This window comes from Microtus oregoni, unplaced genomic scaffold (assembly GCF_018167655.1).
Source record: "Microtus oregoni isolate MIOR12 unplaced genomic scaffold, Mior012 000023F_ref0000262, whole genome shotgun sequence".
Taxonomy (NCBI): Eukaryota; Metazoa; Chordata; class Mammalia; order Rodentia; family Cricetidae; genus Microtus; species Microtus oregoni.
In genome coordinates, this window is record NW_024543082.1 from 27,464,054 (window position 1) to 27,485,795 (window position 21,742).

Consider the following 21,742-nt stretch of genomic DNA (forward strand, 5'->3'; position numbering starts at 1 on the left):
ATTCCTAGCATACGTGAAGAAACTTAGCCAAGCCTCCTAGACTATGGCTGCTCTGAGGACCAGACTTCAGCAGCCTGGGGACTGAAGGGGTCAGTTCAAGGATTCGTTGAGGATTAGTTCATGGAGTCAGTGAACTAATCACTCAAATTGGCTTTTCTATCTGAGGGAGTAAAACTTAACTCTCTGGGGGCAGCAAATGGGGCAAAACTTAACTCCCTGGGGCTGGCAAAAGAGGGAAACACACACATACATCTCAAACATGTTAGGATCCCACCTGAGTGCTGATGAATGGCAAGCCTTCAGCAGCTTAGAGGAAATGAAGAGGAGACGCAGAGCAGGTGACTACTGGACAGACAAACAGATACACGAGGATTTTTCTAAGGGCCAAAGTTTCGTTCTTCATTTTATTATTCTGTTATTTGTTCTACTCTATTTTTTTTCTGTTCTGTTCTTCTACTCAGATGTTTCCCTTCTGTCTCTCTTGATGTCTTCCTTCTAACTAACTTTACTTTTTTCTTTATGGTTTATATACCCCAGCAAAATCTTTCAAGTAGTATAAAAATTACAATGTGGATACATTCTATTTTTTAAGTCAATGATTACAACAAATACAAGTTAAAAAAGCATGATTTCCATATCCCTTACATGATTAAATATTTTACATATTTCACATGAAAAACCAATTGTACCAAGAATTCACATACATTTATGTCCAAGCAACTTGTTATAGATTAACAAAGTATAAGCAAGCAAGGTATTTTTCTCAGTTAGTTCTTTTGCTGGCAGACTGCATTTAGCAAAGAAAGGATCACTTTATTATTTATCTCAAAAGATAATCTTATAAAGAAAAATCTTAAAAGAAATCTAAACATTTTTTTTTGGTTTTTCTTTTTTTTTATTTTTTTTATTTTTTAAAATTATTTATTTATTAAGGATTTCTGCCTCGTCCTAAACATTTATATATGAAAAACCACCAGTTAGTTCTACTTTAAATACTCAAGGTACATACATACCCACTTATTATCAGTTTTTATATCAGGAAGCTGAAGGCAGAAATGAGTACAAGGAATTATTCATCACCTTTGATTACCAATCCATTCTAGCAAGAAAGATATGTTAGACAACGATCGCCAGGCTATCATCATTCTTATTTTTTGACCTCTGAGTCCCTCACTCAACTATGTGCCTTTCTAAACTTTAAACTGTTCCCCAAGATTTTCTAACTCAAAGCCATTAACAATAACATCTTAACCTAACCTTACTAACAATTCTACATGTGTAAATTCTTTTTAAGAGTGGTGGTAGAATCATTACAAAGCTTGGAAAAAGTCAATCACTATTATTTTAAGTACCTGTAACACTGCCCAGTGAGGGGCAATAAACCCCCCTGAAAGCTTTCATACAACCCACAGATTATGAGGGATGTGGTGACCAGAAAGGCAACAATCAGAGCTATGCTCAATAACAGCATGAGGTCCTCAGGACATATAGTCCTTGGGGCTTTGCCTCTCCAAGGCTCACTCGAGTGAGTCTTTGCCAAACATCAAGTCATGTTCCAGGAGTTCTAATGCTGCCTGTTGGTCCTCTTACATGGCCCCCAATAGACACTGTGACACCTAACTCCTAGTAGCCCTTGAGAATGCTCCACATCTCTGAGCGGAGAATATAGCCTTTAAAGGAACATTTTAAATTACAAACCTAGTTCCCAAGTGACATTCTAAAAGGATGACTTCAAAGCAGCTAATCATCACTTTCCCCTTTCCATTTACTTTCCACACTCTTAACTGTTAATTTAGTGTACTCAATTTTATTGCCAGTTCCTGATTTTAAATGAAGTTCATCTAGACATTCAGGCACACTGAGAAGATCTTTCAACAGTAAAAGGTAGCTTCCTTTCCCCTGTAAAATCAATTTTATTTTGCAAAGCAAGGATCTGTTGACAGAAACACTTCCATGGTGATGGACTGCAACATCACGGCTGTGGGCTTGCATCATCATTAAGTAAATGTGGATGAAAGCTGAGGCTGATGATGAATGAGAAAGCTTCTGTTTAAACACATTTGTCTTGGGAATCGGCAGAGACCCAACTGTATTACAAAATACATGATGGTCTAACTGTTTTCAAAGCTATTTTTAAGTCAAGCTGGGCTAGAACTCTAAAAGAAACTACACAGATCACTGCAGTCCTCAAAGAAGACAATGTAAAGAGAGAGCTACAAGAGCTCCTTGTATAGCCACTAAACCAGAGAGGCACATGTGATCTCTGAAGGGTATCAATCAACTAAACACAGATTATAAACAGAAACTAGGAAGAATTCAAGAACAGTCTTTCTGGTTTTGTTACATAAAGGCATAGACAGAACACTAATTTTCAAAGCACTGGGGAAGGACACAGAGAGGACCAACAGGGGGTTCTTCTCATCATCCATGTGAACGACCTAAGCAATCCGGGGAGGGGGAACCACTCTTGGCATACTGTAACTAGTAAGAGTTTGGAAGTTCTAGATGGCCATCAGCCCAACTAGACACAAGGATTCCTTTTCTTTTTTTAATTTTTATGTGATCCACAGCAATTCTTTGCGATAACAAAAGCCCTATGTGCTCTACAATTACAATGCGCAAATCATCATTTTATCATCTGTTGCTGATCTCAACTATAAACAGGCCTCCTGGGTGGTTAATCCTTGACTACAAATTTGCAGAAACTCTAAGGATTCTCTCTTTTAGGAGAATGAAATAACTAACACATCAAAACTAACTTTGGTAGCTTCTCATTAGTAAACCAAATGCAGTTTATTAGAAATGTCACTACTTGCTATCTAAAGTTAAAGGATTCTATAACATGATAGATAGATAGATAGATAGATAGATAGATAGATAGAATGAATCCTTGGCTTTAATTTTAAGTTTCTTAAACACTGTATGTATCTGTGATAGACATACATTTGTGTGCAAAAGGAGAGAGGAAGACAGAGTTTAGAAGTGAGATTACATAATTTTCTTTCATTCATTTACTTAGACATGCCCCCAAACCAAGGAGATTAAAGGAAGTGATGCTGGAAAAGCTTCATATGAAATATGTGGAGACAGAGGGATGCACTGTCCCATGAGGGGCTGTCTAAAGATTGTTCTTTTTGATTTTGATGATCATTTTCTTAATGTTGTGTGTACCCGTGTCTCTGTGTGGATATGGGCATGCAGTGCTCATAACTGCGTCGTCTCCTCAGCCCCAAGCTTTACATATATCTATCTGAGAAGCTCCTACTTTCTTTCATTGGTCTGAGTCCCTGCTTCAAAACCAAATTTCATCTTACTCAAAGTCCCATTATTTCATTATCTTTTTGAACTGTAGAATTCTGCCACATATTTCAGTAGTTCAGCAAGTTCTTTTTTCCATTTAAAATCCATAGGAGTCTTAGCTAGTAGTTTTTGTTGTAGGATCAGGGGCAAGTAATGGCAAGCTAAATACACTGAGTCGACTGGTGAGACCACCCAAGCACTCAGGAGACTGAGGCAGGGGTTCCAGGACAGCTAGGGCTGCATAGCAAGACGTTGTCTCAATCAATCAAACAAACAAAAAATCCAATGAAACAAAAGCAAGCAAAGGCAGAAACTTTCCCAATGATGCCACTGTTCTTTATGGATAAAAATAACATTACCAAGCTGGACAGTAGTGGTGCACACCTTTAATCTTAACAATCAGGAGGCAGAGGTAGGCGGATCTCTGTGAGTTCAAGGCCAGCCTGGTCTACAAGAACTAGTAGAAACCCTGCCTCAAAAAACAAACAACAACAACAAAAAAACCCTCAAAATAACATTACCATCTTTGCTAGAAGGACATCACATTATAAGGAATGCATCTTTACATATATAATAGGATTCCTATATAGGGCGTAAAACCATCAGAAATGTTTAGAAGTGTTTCAGATTTTTTATTTGATTTTTTTCTTTTTTATTTATTTATTTATTTATTTGTTTATTTATTTATTATACGATATTCTGTCTGTGTGTATGCCTGCAGGCCAGAAGAGGGCACCAGACCCCATACAGATGGTTGTGAGCCACCATGTGGTTGCTGGGAATTGAACTCAGGACCTTTGGAAGAGCAGGCAATGCTCTTAACCTCTGAGCCATCTCTCCAGCCCCCTATTTGATTTTTTTCCCTAAGAATATTCAAAACACACATAAGATATCTTGGAGATGGAACCAAAGTCAAAACATGAGATTCTTTTATGTTTCACACACATAGATATTTAACCTAAAGATTTTATACAGTATTTTAAGATAATTTTATACACAAAATTAAGTTGTATAGTATGAAGTTTTTCACTTGGAGTGTCACGTAAGTGCTCAAGGGATTTGTGTTTTGGAGCACTTCAGATTTCAAGTTTTCAAATTAGGGATGCTTAGCCTATGCCTGTGCAAAATGATATCAGGACTATAGGAATTCTACTTGGAAGGTCCCCATAATTCTCTTTTACAGCGCCATGGCTGTAGACATGAGGTACATGGTCATGACATCCAAAGAAGAAATGGCAAGAGAAAATATAATTGGGCAAAACCACATTCTTTTTTCTTTTGGTGGTATTGGCTATTAAACCCAGGGCCTCCTAAATTCAAGACAAGCATTCTGCCACCGTACTACTTTCCAACCACAGCAAACAGTCTTATGATCCACGTGTAAACAAGTTAAACCAAGACATCCATATGTGATTCCCCTTATGCCAACACTAAGTTCCCCCAGTGCTATCAAACCAGGATCTCTAGAAGGAAATACATCTAAGCTACTTCTAACAAATCCTCTGCTTGGTTTGCAGTCTGAAGTTGGAATTTCACAGCTATAGAAATTTTTGTATTGCTACTGGCAAGTATTCCCTCAACTCTTATTTTACACCTGTTCCAGGAAACGAGACTATTTTGCCCTCTAGAGGCTAAAATAGAAAGCAGGCTTTATTCTCCAGGTTTTCTTTTTATTAGAAAGGAAAGCTCAATAAAAGCAACTATTTTATTAGGTAGAAATATTCCCAGTTTCATAACTAGCAAAGTATCGATTCCTGATCTTTAAGTGAACTTGGGCAGAAGGTTCTGACACCAACAAGCTCTGTCTCTTTCTCAAATCCCAGATCCCCAATGTATCTCTATGGCACTTTTTGGGCCCAGAATACACACTTAAGAGTGCACTCCGAAGAACCAAAACAAAGCACTACATTTACCTTAGGATCCAGTGAAGCAAACACAAGAAAGACTAGTGCCTTGCTAATAAAGTTCACAAAACTGAAATCCTGTTAAATTGATTTTTATTTAAACACCAAGCCCTTTCCTTTCTCACTGAGGGACCCTGAGAACTAAAGTACTTCTGTATGATCCAGTACATCAGAAGCAAGCATCCCAAAAGGCACCTAAAGAATCCTTAGAATCCACTGAGATAAGGGGCTAACACCTCTGAGTATTTTAATAATTTGATAACGAATAAACACTGTTCATGTGGCAGCATTAACAAGTCTGTCTGCATCTCCTCAGAACAACGGGCTTTACACTTAAGAAACTGTCGTGAGATGCACTCTTGACTAACCCTCGCATTTGTCAGCCACCTCAGGGAAATCCCCTTAACTACAGCCTCATTTTAACACTTCTGTTAAAACTATTAGTCAATTTTAGAGATAAATTAAAACAGACTTTCGAGGTTTTCTATTAGAAAGCTGACCTGTCGAAGACAGGCCTCTCTCATCGTCCTATTCTCTTTTCATGGCAACACGAGAAACTACTTCAGTGCAGGGTGAAGCAATATAAACACCAGTCTACTACCTACGGTGATAAGACAAGTTGCCTAACATTACCTACCTCTCTGTTCGGCCGCAGATATATGCCATTCAACCAAGAATGCTCAGAGCACCCTTGAACACAGGAAGGGCTCACCCGCCACTGTTCTATATGGATTAAACAGTCACATTTCTGAGCAAGTGAAACAGAACCTACCCAGAGAGATCTAGCCCAAAGCTCACTTCTCATAAACATCCACGATCACTACAGCCAATAGTGACTTAGTTTTCCCTCTAACATTTTCTCAATTCTATAGCTACTGTTAGGTCAATAGATCCTAAATGTGAAAAGGCCAAGACCCGCACAATGACAGGTTTGGGAAGGACAACATTTTCTATGAAGCAAGCAAAGACCCAAATAACCTTTCATGTTCTCATCATCAAGAGATAGTTCTCAGAGCAAACCAGGGCTGCAGAGTCCACTCTCCCCTAACATATGATTCTGCAAGCAAAACACACAAGCACCAAGCATGAAGAATGGGCTTTGGATGGGCCATCAATGTGTGTGGAGAATTAATATAATCATCAACTCATTACGTGATAGAATTATATAGCTAATATAATTATTAAATAACTAAATTATATAATCTTCAATGGGGACAAGCAAAAAAGCATCAGAAGTGAGTGACTATGATTCGAGAGAAGCATTACAACCAAGAACACTGAAATTTAGAAGATAATGACTGTCTCAATAGTCCAGATAATTACTTCCTTTGGGAAAGTCCATCAGGGTTCACAGTCTAGTTCATAAAGACAAGAATCATTAACATAATCTACACTAAATAAGGACCCTGACTTTTCAAAAGCCTAGAAATTTTTCCTAGTTTGTATGAAATAAATTAGGAAATTACTTTTTAAGCAATATAATATTATTAAGGAAAAACTGATGCTCCCATAAGGAAAAAAAAAACTGTCCACTTTTCCAGTCAGGGGAAATGTTAGGATTCAATTTGATCAGTGTTAAATTCTGTTTCTAATTCAGGGTTATAATAAATATAAGCAAAGAAGGTATCCATATCAAAACTGCCACTTCAAATCAAAGTCTTCAAATTGCCCTCCCATGTGTTCCCTCATAACAATTAAAAGCATATAAAGCCCTTTTCAATACAACCACCCGGGGGGCGATGGCGCACACCTTTAATCCCAGCACTTAAGAGGCAAAGGCAGGTGGATTTCTGTGAGTTCAAGATCAGCCTGGTCTACAAGAGCTAGTTCCAGGACAGGCTCCAAAGCTACAGAGAAACTCTATCTTGAAAAACAAAACAAACAGACAAAAAAATTCAATACAACCACCCTCTAAACAATTCAAAATATTCCTCAAGAATTCCTTCCTATTGGTGGGCTTGTTTCCTCTCTTTTTAAAAAGGGGGAAGTGGAGAAAAGAACAAGCTACTTCTTTTTCTGTTTTGACTTTTGATGACGTTTTGCCCAAATATATTGTAGCAATTGCTTGTATCATCTAAAACCAAATACACTAGTGGGCTTTAATCTGAAGAGAAGTTAACTAAACACTGTTAACAGAGCCACAACAGGCTTCTCCTTTAGGGAGTAAGGGAGAAAGTCATACACAATCACGTTGAGGACATTTCTCAGAGTAACATTCATAAGCAGCCCATATTTCATATATATTCTTCTCTGATTATAATAATAATAAGATCCATTACAGAGAATTTGAAAAATTTTGACTGCTTCTGTGATTTCTTATTTTAGCTTCAAAGAAAGCAATGAAAACAGTAGGAAAAACAATGAATGATTACCAGTGAGATTTGTTTTTGTATCTTTCTTTTTTCTTTTATTCTTTCTTTCTTTCTTTTTTTTTTTTGGTGAAACCTATCAACTATGGCCACATTCCAAATCTTCTCAGACTGCCAATGAGGAAGGAAATCTGCACAGAGGGGGATATCCTGTCATTACTGCACTTTAGTGCCAAGAAGTGGCAAATCTCTCCAGAGTGCAAGTTTATGTAATCTGTCTGCTTGTCCAGACACAATGGCTAAGGTGGCCAGAAAGGTCATCGGCAAAGAGGGCAGGATTTCCTTTCCTGCAGGCCAATCATGTAATTGGAAGAAATGCTTTTTTTTTTCAAAGGAGGTCTTCTCAGTACTAGTTCATTATCAATAGTTTTGTAGCCTTGTAGAAAGATTCAGACATAAGAAAGGCCTCTTAAAAATTCATTTCTAATTCTATGAAAGGGATGCAGAAGTAGTATTCTGCCTAGACAACGAATGATGATTTTTTTTTCTCTACCAGGGTTCTCTATTAACATCTCCAAAATTTCAATGCTACTAAACAGTTACACACACACAGACACATCACTTACACTGCCCCCTGTCCTGCTTCTTCCTCATCATCCAGGCTGATGACCTGGAAACCTCTCTTCCCAGGGCTCCCTATCCAGTTTGCTATTCTCCCTATTTCCTTCTCTGCCTACCATATTTCCTATCTGTGCTACCAGCTCCTTAATCCAGACCTCAGCACAGGTGGTACTTCAGCATATTTGGACTGTATATAACCCTCATCTTTCTAAATTAATTTTCACCCCAGATTTCAGGTCACTGCAATTGCCTGGCCTTGCATCAAATAACAACACTTACATCAACACCCAGAAAATGGCTGCTCCAACCTCCTACCAGGGCTGGCCTCCTTGTGCACTTCCTCTGCCTCTGATACTCACCACACTCTTCACGCTCAGGATAATGGTGCTATCTCTCTTCCTTCAGACAGTCTGGCCTTCTCAGCCTGCACCTGTTTCCAGGACTGGACCGCCCTTCTTCCTTTGCTCCTCATATTCTCTTTCTAGTCTTTGATATACCGCCCGCTATTTTCCAGTCTGCCTGTGGATTTCCAGGAACTCTTCTAAAACACTGTAGCTTCAGCACAGCATTTATTTTTGCCCTGTCATAGGGTACCTCTTCCTATAATGTCACCTCAAATGCAAGAAACAGCTTTTGCTTTCTCAAACACATCCATGTTTCCACAACACACAGTTATTGCCCAGTTTGTGCAGAATCACCTAGAATTCCTCAGGTCTAGAACTCTAGTCTCAGCAAACCCAACAAAAAAAAAAAAAAGAAGTTGGTGATAGAATACCTTAATCCCAGAATTTGGGCGACAGAGGTAGGGGGATCTCTGTGAATTTGAAAACATCCCCATCTACATATTAATTTCCAGGCCAATCCGAGCTACAACAGTGAAATTCTGTCTCAAACAAAAATAAAAATAAAATAAAATTTAAAAGAAATAAAGAAAGAATAAAGCAGAGACCAAAGAAAGAAGTAAATGACTAACAGCATAAGCAATGAAGACAGCTGTTCAGGTTAGTGTATCTTTTTACCATCATTTCTAGATGCAGTGTTATGTTTACACAAAATGTGAGCATTTGGGTTAGGAGTGGTTTGAAAACTATATTTCAACGTTTATTCTTGGAATAACCCTTGTACCTACATGTAATTACAACAAAAAGAAATCGTGAGGGACTAGGTACAACCAAAACGTGCATTACATTAGAGAACAAAGGTACACTTGAATCCTCACTCAGAAAGTGGACAGTCTCCAATACAGCATAGTGCTGGGGCAGGCAGTAAGTTAGAGCCAAGTGTCCTTTCACGGGAGGCCAGTGGGAATGAGAAAATGAAGCTATAATGTCTCCCTGTGAAGGGCCTCTTGCCATATAAAACTAAAACTGTAAGGAGTAATGTTTCATTAAATAATGGAAAAGTTCTGAGAAAATCAAGAGATAAGAAGCCAAAACAACATATGAAAATTTGGGCTATTTGCCAGATTTATTATCTGTTATTTCCACTGTTCCCCCCACCCACAAATTAGTGGTGATTTGCCAAACAATAAAAAAGACAAAAGAAATGAAAGTAGTCCTATTTCAAGGGGCTGTTTCCTGGCTCAGCATTTCCTCTTTCATCACTACATCTATTAGGATCTCTTCTGCACTGCACACCCATTTAGGTATTAAACACAATTAAATGAAAAGAAACTTAAAACAACAACAAAAAACTGTCACCTTGAAAAACACAACCTTGACCAAGCATACCACAGCTGGGTGGCAAAGGAGTCAGGAAGCTCCGAATTCACCTCCCACTTCTCAAGGATAAGTCAGAGCTGAAGTCTTTAGAAGTCTCCTCAGTATCTAGAGCAAAGGGCATGATTAAAGGCCTTTTGCAGTTCTGGAACCAAGCCTGCTACTGAAAAAACACTGCCTTCTCAAACAATATGATGCTAATACATCACCAAAATGTCCAAAGCATGTAAACACTAATTTCCTTGTGAGAAAAAGAAACATCACGATTGCAGCTGTCTATGCAGAATGTGCTAGCTCCCTCATCGTCCAATGCTCTGCTGTGTCTTCTGAGGCTTGTTTTCAATCACAGAAAACAACACATGATTCATAAGGAAAGTGGCTAGAGGCTTAGACTGATCAAAACTGAAAATGTCACAAGCACCTGCACTTCTTTTGGTCATGGAGATTCTCATTGCCATCTAAGTGACCTGTGGCAAACAGAGTCCTAGAGCATGCCGAGTTTCTTTTTAGAAACCAATGGACAAAACAAGGTAAAACTCTGAGAACTTAATGAATTTACCTCACAAATACACTTTTTTCCCCTATTGTTTTCTAGATAGGGCTTTTGTTCCGTGAACCCATCATTCTTCACGCTTGTTTTCTGTTCTGAATAGCAGCACCCTTCAGGTTGAACTAAAGATAAAATAAATTTTAAAAAATGAAAACAAAACCATTTTTCTCCTATGAATGAACTTTCCAACTTGCTTAATCCCCTCCCAGACATGTGCTTTCTGAAGGAACCCAGGAGCTTTTGAGTAGAACAGTCACTGTGTGGTCTTAAAAGAGCCACAAAGCAAGAGTCTCTCTTGCAATATGCGCTCCAAATTTGGAAAGAAACTTTCTTGGAGCTTTTTAACATAACATTCTATAAAAATGATCCAAGAGATGACACATTTTATAGCTCTGTACTTCATTTACAGAAACGAGTCCAAGTATGAATTTCATACTTGGAAAAAAAAGAAAGGAAGGAAGGAAGGGAAGGAGGGAGGGAGGGGGAAAGAAAGAAAGAAAGAAAGAAAGAAAGAAAGAAAGAAAGAAAGAAAGAAAAACCAGCATCATTCCCTTATCCTCTGCCCAACACAATTGGGGGAATGGCAGCTAAGGCTGTCCTAAAAAATAATTAGTCTTTGCTGCCACCTAGAGGTAAAAAGTTTGTGGTGACACTAAAGCCCAATTTGTGAACTTTGGAGCCTGTGAATTCTCAACACCTCAGGCAATTTTCTTCAAGTTACCTTAGCAGTGTTGCTTATAAGCTCCACCACTACTGCGCTGGCTGTCAGGTGGGGACAGAGGCCTGTGGTGTTCATAAAACACACCTGCCCTGACCCAACTCCCAGACAAGCATCTTCAGCTCTGACATAGCATCTGGGTAGGCCAGGTACTTCAACCACAAACATCCTACCAAGTGAACCACTGTCAAGCCGTGCTAAAACTTCATAGTGCCAAATTTTCCCTACCTTGCAGGTGAGAGTTCACTGTGAAAGAAAAGGTTTCCATCTAAAAGAGCCTCAGCCTCAGCAGAGGTTCTCTAAGTATGGCAAGCTGACCACGTACATCAGAGCCAATCACCCTTGAGAATTTATTAAAAGCGTGGCTTCCCACACACCCACACAACGGTTTAAATAGGCCCACATCACGAACTTTAAACACTAAATTGGAAAAGTCCTATAATTCTTGAAAAAGTTAAGGGCATCACAAAAACCTCTTCTGGAAAGGGTGAAACGGGTTTCAACTGTAGCTTTTGTTGTTTGCGGTTCAATGATGTAGATGATATTCACAGAAATGCCCTCATCACTGAGAATTTTCATTTTTCATCTCTTGACAGCTTACTATAGCATCTTTTAATTGTATGATCTTGTAGAAAATGTTGAGGCTAACAAAGAACACTTACAATACCACCAACCTCAGCAGACCACTAATATCATGGACTCCTATTCATCTACAGGCTGAGTGCCCCGAATTTGGAATTGAACATGCTATAAACCTAACTTTCTAGTGTCACTACAGTGTCATAAGCATCTGACCTCACATGACATGTAGTGGTTAAAACACTGTTACAGTAAAAATAGTGTATAAAGCTACAGCCATTCTATGTGCAGAGTAATGTACAACTGAAACAATGGCTTCTGTGTTTAGATGTGGATCTCATTGTGGATATGTAAATAAGCCCCCAAAGTTCAGACATTCAAAATATTTGTGATCCCCAGGGACAGTCAATCTGTAGTTCTTTCTCTTATATCATATATAAGTATTTAATATGCATGTTTTAATTTTTAAATTCAGTTTCTTAACATTTCTGTGGAAGCATTTCCCTGTAACTTCAAAAGCATCACTATGCAATAACAGCACAGTATTTTTCATTAATTCATACCATACCCTCATACTATTAAGAATTGTTTTCTAGTTGGGCAGTGGTGCTGCTTGCCTTTAATCCCAGCACTTGAGAGTCAGAGGCAGGCTGATCTCAGTGAGTTCCAGGCCAGCCAAAACTGTTACACAGAGAAACTCTATCTCAGAAAACCAAAAGAAAAAAAAAAGTTGTCTATATACACTTTTTTCATTCTAATTAATGCTAAAACAACTACCTTAACTACCTTTACCATTATTTTAGTTTCTCCTAGAAAAGCTCGCCAAAAAAATGGCTAAGTCACATAGTACTTGATACACAGGCTGGCCTTGAACTCAGATCCACCAGCCTCTGCCTCCTGAGTGCCAGCAAGTACTCTTAAATATTCTCATTCTCTAAGGAAGCATTTTTTTCCCTTTAAAAAGTTAAAATCTAATAGTTCTTAGCAATCTATTTAACTCTGCTAACCTACTGTGTGATCACTCAGGTTATGTGACTCTTTTCACATTCGGCCTCCACCAATAGCAAACAGTAGACAACTCTACTCGGCAATTTGTCCCATCTCCCACTTCAAGCCACTCTCTTCCACACATGTCCCTATGATGAATGAGGCGTTTTCTCTATGTGGCAGCAATCTACATTCCCATCCCGCCTCTCATATGCAACCTAATTTGAAGCACTCCATTTCTAAACTGGGTTGGATGTTTTCCTGACTCAAGAAAGAACATTAACAACAGCATTCCCTCACCTCATAGCCTACAGCAGTTCCTTGAGGGCCCAGTCAAATGCTGCTTTCCTCCTGAAGATCTCAGATGCAGTGAATATGAAATGTCCTCTGGAGATCTCAGAGCTCTCTGACAATAGTTTTGGACACTTCTCTTGTTTATTTCCCCCAACACTGATTAGCAAGAACTGGTCTTCCTCTGTGTTCACCACTATCATTAAAGCACATATACAAAAGGAGTTTGCACAAACATTTTCCTAAAATATTTTCCCATCAAACTAGATTCCCAGAACCTTGTGCTTTCAGAGTCAAACCTCCAAACTAACTACATGCCTTGAAAAATGACAATTTTCTTCCAATCATATAAATCATATAATAACTACCTTTTATCTTTGTTGTTGCTGCTGTTGTTTGATTCAAGATCAAAGGAGTATGCAAGCAGAAAATTCCAACAAGGATCCCCAAACCCAAATCTACAGGCATCAGTAGACTTTCCTGCAAAATAACCCTGGGACCTATGGCTAAGCCTAGTCACCAAAATGGCTGTGAGAAATTACACATCATAAAAACTGTCACTGCTAACACATTCCTCCACATAGAAGGGAAAAGGTAAGTCATACCTATGTACTGTCTAGGAAGATTCATCTCCAGAAGCATCTGGGAAGCTACAATCACTGAAGGCCAGAGAGGAATGGCCATCTCTCCAAGAAATGGTGAAGAAGCCAACTGACCTACGGCTCACAGGTTGATGGACCTGCGAAAGAGCATGCTCAAAGAAGCAGTGCATGACAAATTTCCAAATGGATTTTTGCTTTTTTTTAAAAAAAAATCTCATTCAAGACTGTGTCACTGAATCAAGAGAAAGGAGTAATTCTAGTTCAGTGTGGACACGGGCACCATGACATTTCTAAGATGAGGCATTTTTGACTAAACAGATTTCATGCCTTCACAAAGCCTCAGGGCTTGGGGGTGCCACTGATTTCTATGACCCATCAGGGAACACTGGAGGCATGGGCCTGGAAGAAATCCTCCTGACCGAGGACTACACATCAGCTAGCTTTCTACAATGAGCCCCAGAGCAGAAGCCAAGGAACTGCCATTCCCCGTACTCATATGGCCAACCTATTTCAATGCATACACCCAGGGGCCACTTAATGAAGAGAGGGAAATGGGGAAAAGAGAGGAAGGAATAGGAGGAGGAAAAGGAGGGAGTTGGGCAGTACTGAGCTATGCAAGCTCAAGAGAAATGGTGTACAGCATCAAGCAAGTGGTAGAGGAAGACTGTGGGGAGGATAATGAGTTACCAGACAGAAAGAGAAGTCCAAGTTAAAGGCAAGCCATAAGTGAATAGAAAAGAGCCTATGAATGAAGATCAGGAAATTCTGATGCCAAAAGCAAGACACACATAGTGTACACAGCAGCATGCTGAGAAAAGACAGGCATTTAATACATCTCAAGTAAATTCAAGATGAGGAATGAGCTAGAGAAAGGCCATTCACACAAGACACAAGTGAGAAACGAGGCTTAAGAGACAGCAGTGAAGTATGATAGGGATGGGAAAATAGTTATGCCTGGGTACCATCTCATACTCCTACCGCTCTGGAGCAGAATCAGGAGGCAGAAGAGAAAGGATCATAGCCGGGCGGTGGTGGCGCACGCCTTTAATCCCAGCACTCGGGAGGCAGAGGCAGGCGGATCTCTGTGAGTTTGAGGCCAGCCTGGTCTACAAGAGCTAGTTCCAGAACAGGAACCAAAAGCTACGGAGAAACCCTGTCTGGAAAAATCAAAAAAGAGAGAGAGAGAGAGAGAGAGAGAGAGAGAGAGAGAGAGAAAGGATCATGAGTGTGAGGACAGCCTGAGCTGTTATAGTGTCTCCAAAAAAAAAAAAATGCTGAGGCTACAGCTCTGGTAGAGAGAACACTTGTCTAGCATGTACAAGGCCACAGGTTCAACTCCCAGCAACACACACACGAAAAATAGGGAGCAACCAATTATGAACACTGGTTGCTCTTCCAGGATTCCCAGCTTCCACAGAGCAGCTCACAACTATCTACACTTCCAGTTACAGGGAATTCTGACACAACTTTCTGGCCTCCATGGACACTGCACACACGGTGAGCAAACATACACGAAGGCAAAACACCCACACATATAAGAATAAAATAAAATTGAAAATTTCAACAGGAAAAATCATATATACTACCAACAGTCTCAGAAAAACAAAGTGTCCAGGAAAGTTAAATCTCAAAAAGAAACATAAAATGTTGTTTGTATATTGAAGGTTTTAACCTTGTTTTCTCCCCCTGCTGGGACTTTCTCAAGTATGCTTTATGTCTAGATGACATAAATTCATGAGTGAGGAAAAAAAATAATGCAAGATACTGTTCAAAGTAGCAAAAAGAAAAAAATCTAAAATAATTATGGACATTTCTATGATCATCAGCAGTAATCCACCTTGAAATGGTAATCAAGTACTCTCATTAAGACAAAAGTATCACAAAATGTTCCATTTTAACCAAAGAATTACCAATCACAACACAGGCTTACTCCAAGCAGTATCTAAGACATAATATGCAATGCAACTAAGAACTGAATTTGACTTGAATTTCTACAACATAGTGTTTGACATATAAAGCAAGTGAAATAAAGAATCCTGTCACCCCAGCATAACCCTGCAAAAGAAATGTGCCCATTATGAAGGGGGGGGGGGATGAAGAGTACCTAAGAGAAGCTATCCTACATGGAAGTGGGGGGGGCTCCCTAGGAAGAATGCGTTTAACAGGAATGAAAGGGACTGAGAGGTAACAAGGGTGAAAACAGACAAAACACACCATGTACATATGTGAGATTGTCAGAATTTGTGAAATTCCAGAAAGAGAATGTCCTATAATTTTAGAGTGTGATTAAATTTTTAAAAACAGATAAAAATCCAAGTGAATAAAAATAACGAAACTCCTTAAAAAAAAATGCCAGCTTTATGTCAAGAGTCCTACTTGTCTTTTGTTTACTCTTCTTTGGTGATCTCTGGGTTACTAGTCTCACTTTTTGAAATCATGAATACTTTTAATCAGAATGTAACTGGTCTAGTATCTAACAGAACTGTGGACTGAATCCTAGGGTAACTAATAAAACCCAGTTTTGTCTGGGATATAATTTAAATTCCTTCCAGAGAATATATAATACCCTAGGATGGAAGCAACATATTCAAGCTGTGTAGGCTAAAATTCTACTATCTCACCGCATTTGACAGGCAGGCTAAGAATAACTGTGATAATTATAAATGCTGAAAGAAATCAAAACAAGACTATTTTATGACAAGAAAATTACATAATACTCAAATTTCATTGCTTATGAAGTTTTATTAGAACACAGTTACACTCATTTGTTTTCATATTGTCTACTCTTACACTAAAACATCAAGGCTGAGTAGTTTAAAAATGATGATTGGATCTGTAAAAACTTAGCATTTGTAGTAGATTCCTACTACATAAACAAATACATACAAAAAAAAAGTTAGCTAACCACAGGGCTAGTCCGAACTACTTTAGCAAGAAACCCAGGAACAGAACACTTAACCACTCTACCCTAATCTAATTTCTCAAAGTAACACTTGCAATTCAAGAATTCAATCTAGCATTCTATGAAAGCTGGTGAAAATGAGAAAATTACATTTCAAGATATTCATGAAACGTTGAGAAAACTGCATACCATCTAAGTATTCAATGGCAGATCATTAGATCATTAGGTCAAGAACAGGTCAAAGGCAGGGCAGAGTGGCACACGCTATAATACCAGCAATGGACAAGCTAGAGCAACAAAGCCTAGTTCAAAGCAGTGGGATTTCCAGTTCAAGGCCAACCTGGGCTAGATAGTGAGAACCTTTCTCAAAACAAAGTCAAAACCAATACAAAACCTCTAAGGATTTGTAGTACTGAATAATGTTATGTATCATTGTTAAACACAAAAGAGGAAATGAAAGGCCTTCTACATTTATGAAGGGTATTTTTTATGAAACTCATGGATTCCTAGCAAAATTGTATCAGGAAATGTATGTATGTATGATTTGGAGAAAGATTTGCACATCTGTACTTTCAAACTTTCATAAGCTGTTGTCAAGAATCATTCAGTTTAGTGTTTGTGAGAACTGTGCGGATTCTATAAAGTCTCCTAGGCTGTTTGACTGTCCATCTAGCAGTTTTCAAGGACAGAACATGACTGAAAATGTAGCCTCTTTTTCTTTACTTCCTCTTGTGTTTAAAAATGCATCCTCAAACATTCATTCTGTCGTGTTATTTGTAGAGCTGACATCAATAAATAATCTTGAAAACATCGTGCTCTGAAGCTGTTCTCTATGAGTGATGCCAACATCTACACGAAACGTCCCAAACCTGATCGCATAGCTCAGACAATGTTTCACAATATGTACGATACCTACACATTGAATTATACTGTAAAAGTCTAACTTTGGGAAGAAAAAAAGGTAAATAAGAAGACAAACAATCTTAGCTATTCAGAGATCCTGTGTTCCCCCACCAAATCATTCCAGAAGAAATTTTGCATCCATAAAGCAACATAGTTTGAAGAATACCCACAATGCTCTTGTCAGCAATCACTAACCAAGAATCACTCCGTTCACTCTAGGTTACAGAGGCTGTCCTCTGCATAAATTACAGTCTCATTTACAAAGCAGGAGTCTATTTATGGTCCCCTTTCCGCAATTTATAACACTAAATCCAGGTGAGCACGGAAGTGAGTACTTCTAACCCTAGCATTCAAGAGGCCAAGGCGGGGAAATTTCAGGCCAGCAATCTGGGCTACATAGAAAAATCCTGGCTTAAAAAATAGTAAAACAAATTTAATGAAGGATAGTTAAGGCACTATTGTAGGGCACAGGATTTTGGCAAGTCTTCCATGTAATCGAGCATCTTCAGCGGTGTAAGGTCTTTAGGTAAGATATGGCTATAAAGGATGGGGGAAAGCCAAGTTAGGCTCACATGGAGCTACCTTCCAGTGCCAGAAGACAGTGATTTAACAAGACAAACAACAGACAGTGCTAAAGGACCTGCCAATCAGAAGAGCACCCACAACGCTGATCTAGGCTAAACAGGAGCTGCTTCTCAGGGAGGTGACGTCTGAACTGACTTCCTATGTTAAGAGCTAGTCACTAAAATTGGAGGGCAGCGTGGTACAGCCACCTCAAGGGCCTGAGACAAAAGGAATGGAGTCTGTTGGCCATAAAGGGATGGCTAGTGTTGCCGAGCCACTGTCAAGAGTGAAAAAACTAGCCATGGCAATGAGATTTACTGTGGCTGAGAACGCTTTTGGGGCTTTACCCAGTTTTCTGATCTGACTTCTCTGGTATCTAAGGAACAAATAATGGTGCTGGAGTCTCTCTATTTTGAACTTACCACAGTGGGTTAATACAAATTAGAGCAACAGTATATACATCAATGGGGAAAATGCAAAGAAAGATTTGGGGTAACTTCTGGAAGGAGACACAACAGGACCTGGAGATGTAGGATCATTAAGGGAACAAACACATCACAAAAGCTTTTGTGAAACTGATGGGTTGTGGGAACTGAAATATGGAAGTGTGGAGACAAGGCAGATTTACATCACTTACACTTGGCATTCATATAAAATAACAAATTCTTCAGAAGCCATCGAGCTGTTTGAGATTTGAGTATAAATCGCCTATGGGGATTACATCTCCTTTACTGACAAAAAGATGTTTCTCAAGGTATACAGGCAAAACAGTCTGAATGAAATCAGACAGAGTCAACAGACACAGTTCGATAACAATATGCATAATGCATACAAATTATGTACCTTTAAAAATCAATAACGGATTGTTTACTTAGAGATTCTTACCTTTGATCATAAGAATAATTACCACAAAAAATATAAGTGCATAGACTGATTTCAGATCATCTGAATATGAACAAGAGCTACCTCACTCAACAAGAGTCCCACGCTAATCATTTCACATCTCAGTACTTCTGTTTCATCAAGCATAAAATAAGGAAGACAGTAACTACTTCTTGGCAGACTTGAGGAGGTCAAACAATCAGCTAGCATTCATAAAGCGACCACAACAATACATGACATAATAAGTAGGCTGAGACAGGAGAATTAAGAGTTTAAGGCTAGGGTCCGGGCGGTGGTGGCGCACGCCTTTAATCCTAGCACTCGGGGGCAGAGGCAGGTGGATCTCTGTGAGTTCGAGACCAGCCTGGTCTACAAGAGCTAGTTCCAGGGACAGGCACCAAAGCTAAAGAGAAACCCTGTCTCGAAAAAAACCAAAAAGAAAAAAAAGAGTTTAAGGCTAGTATGGACTACATAAGGAAAGCTCCATCTCAAAAAGGGAAGGAAGGAAATGGAAAGGATTTAGCACACAGTAAGAGAGACCTGGTCAGTTGTCCTCATCAACTTAAACCATGAAACCCAATATAGGCAAGTTCAACAGAACCACCATATGCATGCTTCAGCACGGCCAGGGAACAAATGAAAAGCGGCATTACTGCCCACTGACTCCTGACATTTCTGAACATTACCATTTTCATTTTCTTGTGACGTATATGGTGAGAGGTGGCACCAAAGACTCAAAATGTGCTGCTGAATCACAGGAAAAACACTCTTCAAAAGGTGTAGGGACAGTGCTGTGCATTCCTACGAACAAGCTATTTTTATTCAACTTTACATTACGGTTAGCTTCTCACTGTACTTTGGTGCCTGCTATTCTACATCTTCAGTCCAGTCTCAAACCTGGGATCCAGACTCCCATACTCCACTGGACTGACTTGGCTTTTTCTCTTCAATCACAGAATCCATGCTGTAACTTTCTGTTTCACCCTGAGAAATCTCCTCAACTTGTCAACCCCACCAGTGTTTATCATGTGATGGTTCTGAGGTCAAGGTAAATGGATATCTAACTTTGATGTTATCCTCAAAATACAGAGACAGACCTTGTAACCTTGGAGGGTGACCGGAGACAGCAACAAAAACAGGAATCACTGCATGTTAAACCTTATAGGACTTGAAATATTCAAAGCCACTCTGGGGCCTTGTTACTTAATACGACTTGACTTTTAAATAAAATGCCTACTACTTCCAGAAGGGTAAGAAAAATTGTTAGAGCCGTGTTAATTAAACGCTTTGGAAAATAGTTTTGTTTCTGACACCAACTAGCTAAGTAAATTTGCTAATGAATATTTTTAGGTCACATTCCGTATTTGTAAAACAGCAGAATTCAAAAAGATGACCTTTATTTAAGCCCCCTGTTGCCTCAAACTACATGTTATAAAGAACACATTATATTAATATTGTGGGCATATACTATGCAGCAAGCATTGTACTGAGCTGTACAGCTTTAAATCATCTTCATAACAATTTTTGAAAAGACATTAGCATTACTCTTTCTACAGATGAGGAAAGAGGGAATGTGTTGTCAGTGACAGCGGAGTATCTGATTTGAATTCCACTGCCTGAACCTAGTTCAGTAATTACTGATGACCCCTACGCCACACTGCCTCTTTGTACAAAAACATTTTACGTAGTTTCAAGGAAAAAAGACAAGTAAATGAAAGTGAGAGCTTGGGAAGGGACCCCTCCACACTGGGTCCCTCTAATTTCACGTAGGACAGGCTCTCCCTCCCTTATCCCAGCGGTGCCGGGTGCTCCCTCAGTTCCGCGCCCCTCCTCCGGGCGGACCACGGCGACTGCCACGCGCGGGCAGGGGGCTGAGGCGAGGACCCGGCGCGGAGCAACGTGGGAGGCGGGCGGGCGAGCGGGTACCTGGGCTGCTGGCGGCGGCCGGCTGGTTCTCCCACCACAAGTCTCCCAGATCGTCTGCCATCTCCGCGGGACCCGACGCGAGCTGACAACCAGCTGAAACAAGCCGGCTGCTGAGATCCGCTCTGCCTCAGAGCCGGCGACAGCGACACCGCACGCGGAGAGCCACAGAACGCCGTCGCCTGCGCCCAGTGGTGATGACGTCACATGCACCACGCCCTCCAGCTGCGGAAGCCGGGGGTGCCGCCGTTTCCACACAGGTTCGCGTGCTCAAGATCCGTCTAGACTCACAGAGTAAATTTCCCAAATGATAGAAACTAGCCAAGACACAGAGCCAGAAGTTTAGCATCTGTTTTGATAGTTTTTGAAAATATGTTTAAGGGTTTTGTTTTGAATTATGGCGGAAAAGGCTGTGTCGAAAGTGTAAGAACTGATGCTAAGGACTTTTTTTCTCTGCTAAATTTCAAAGAACTCTCGCCGCGGGAGAAGACCCGAGCACGTGGGTGTGTTTTCATTAGGTTGTCAGTGTTCTGTCGCTCCTGCGCTTTTACAGTTTGCCCTGAAAGAGAAACTTGAGAGTTTCTAGCGATGAAAGTACATCTGGACGCTGCTTTTTTTCTACAACTTAAGAAAAGGAAAGGTAATTGATCAGGAAGGGCGCTAATGCCCTAGAGCCCCCAAACATTATACTGCTTCTGTATTTAAAATCAGGTTTTGATATGCTCCTTCAAGGACTGGGCGGGGGGGGGGGGGGGGTCTATGTGTCCCAGTGATTACTGTCGCTCTTGGAACAAGACCAGAATTTGGAACTGGGCGTGGTAATTCCAGCGCACTGGAGTCAGAGGCCCGCTGGTCTCTTGAGTTCAAGACCAGCCTGGTCTACGCAGTAAATTGTAAGACTGCCGGGACTGTGTAGAGAAGAGACGGAGAGGGACAGCACGCAGACAATCCACACATCCATTCTTCATGTGTTTACTGTTTCTCCCTAT

The 21,742-nt window shown here is 39.9% G+C and overlaps 2 protein-coding genes across 4 annotated transcripts in view; one reads left to right on the forward strand and one right to left on the reverse strand.

The window, feature by feature from the left end:
• Filip1l (filamin A interacting protein 1 like) overlaps nt 1-13,575 on the forward strand; it is an 85,475-nt gene extending 71,900 nt beyond the window's left edge. Inside the window, exon 5 of one of the 2 annotated variants that reach the window (XM_041673011.1) lies at nt 13,384-13,575. In XM_041673011.1, the coding sequence (XP_041528945.1) occupies nt 13,384-13,575 (192 nt within the window). The remainder of the gene's footprint in view (nt 1-13,383) is intronic. The other variant, XM_041673010.1, reaches the window with a different exon arrangement.
• Nucleotides 1-20,944, reverse strand: part of Cmss1 (cms1 ribosomal small subunit homolog) — a 292,416-nt gene extending 271,472 nt beyond the window's left edge. For both annotated transcript variants that reach the window (XM_041673014.1, XM_041673013.1), the window contains exon 1: nt 20,757-20,944. In XM_041673014.1, the coding sequence (XP_041528948.1) occupies nt 20,757-20,817 (61 nt within the window). In that variant the 5' untranslated portion in view covers nt 20,818-20,944. The remainder of the gene's footprint in view (nt 1-20,756) is intronic.
• Nucleotides 20,945-21,742: the final 798 nt, after the last annotated feature.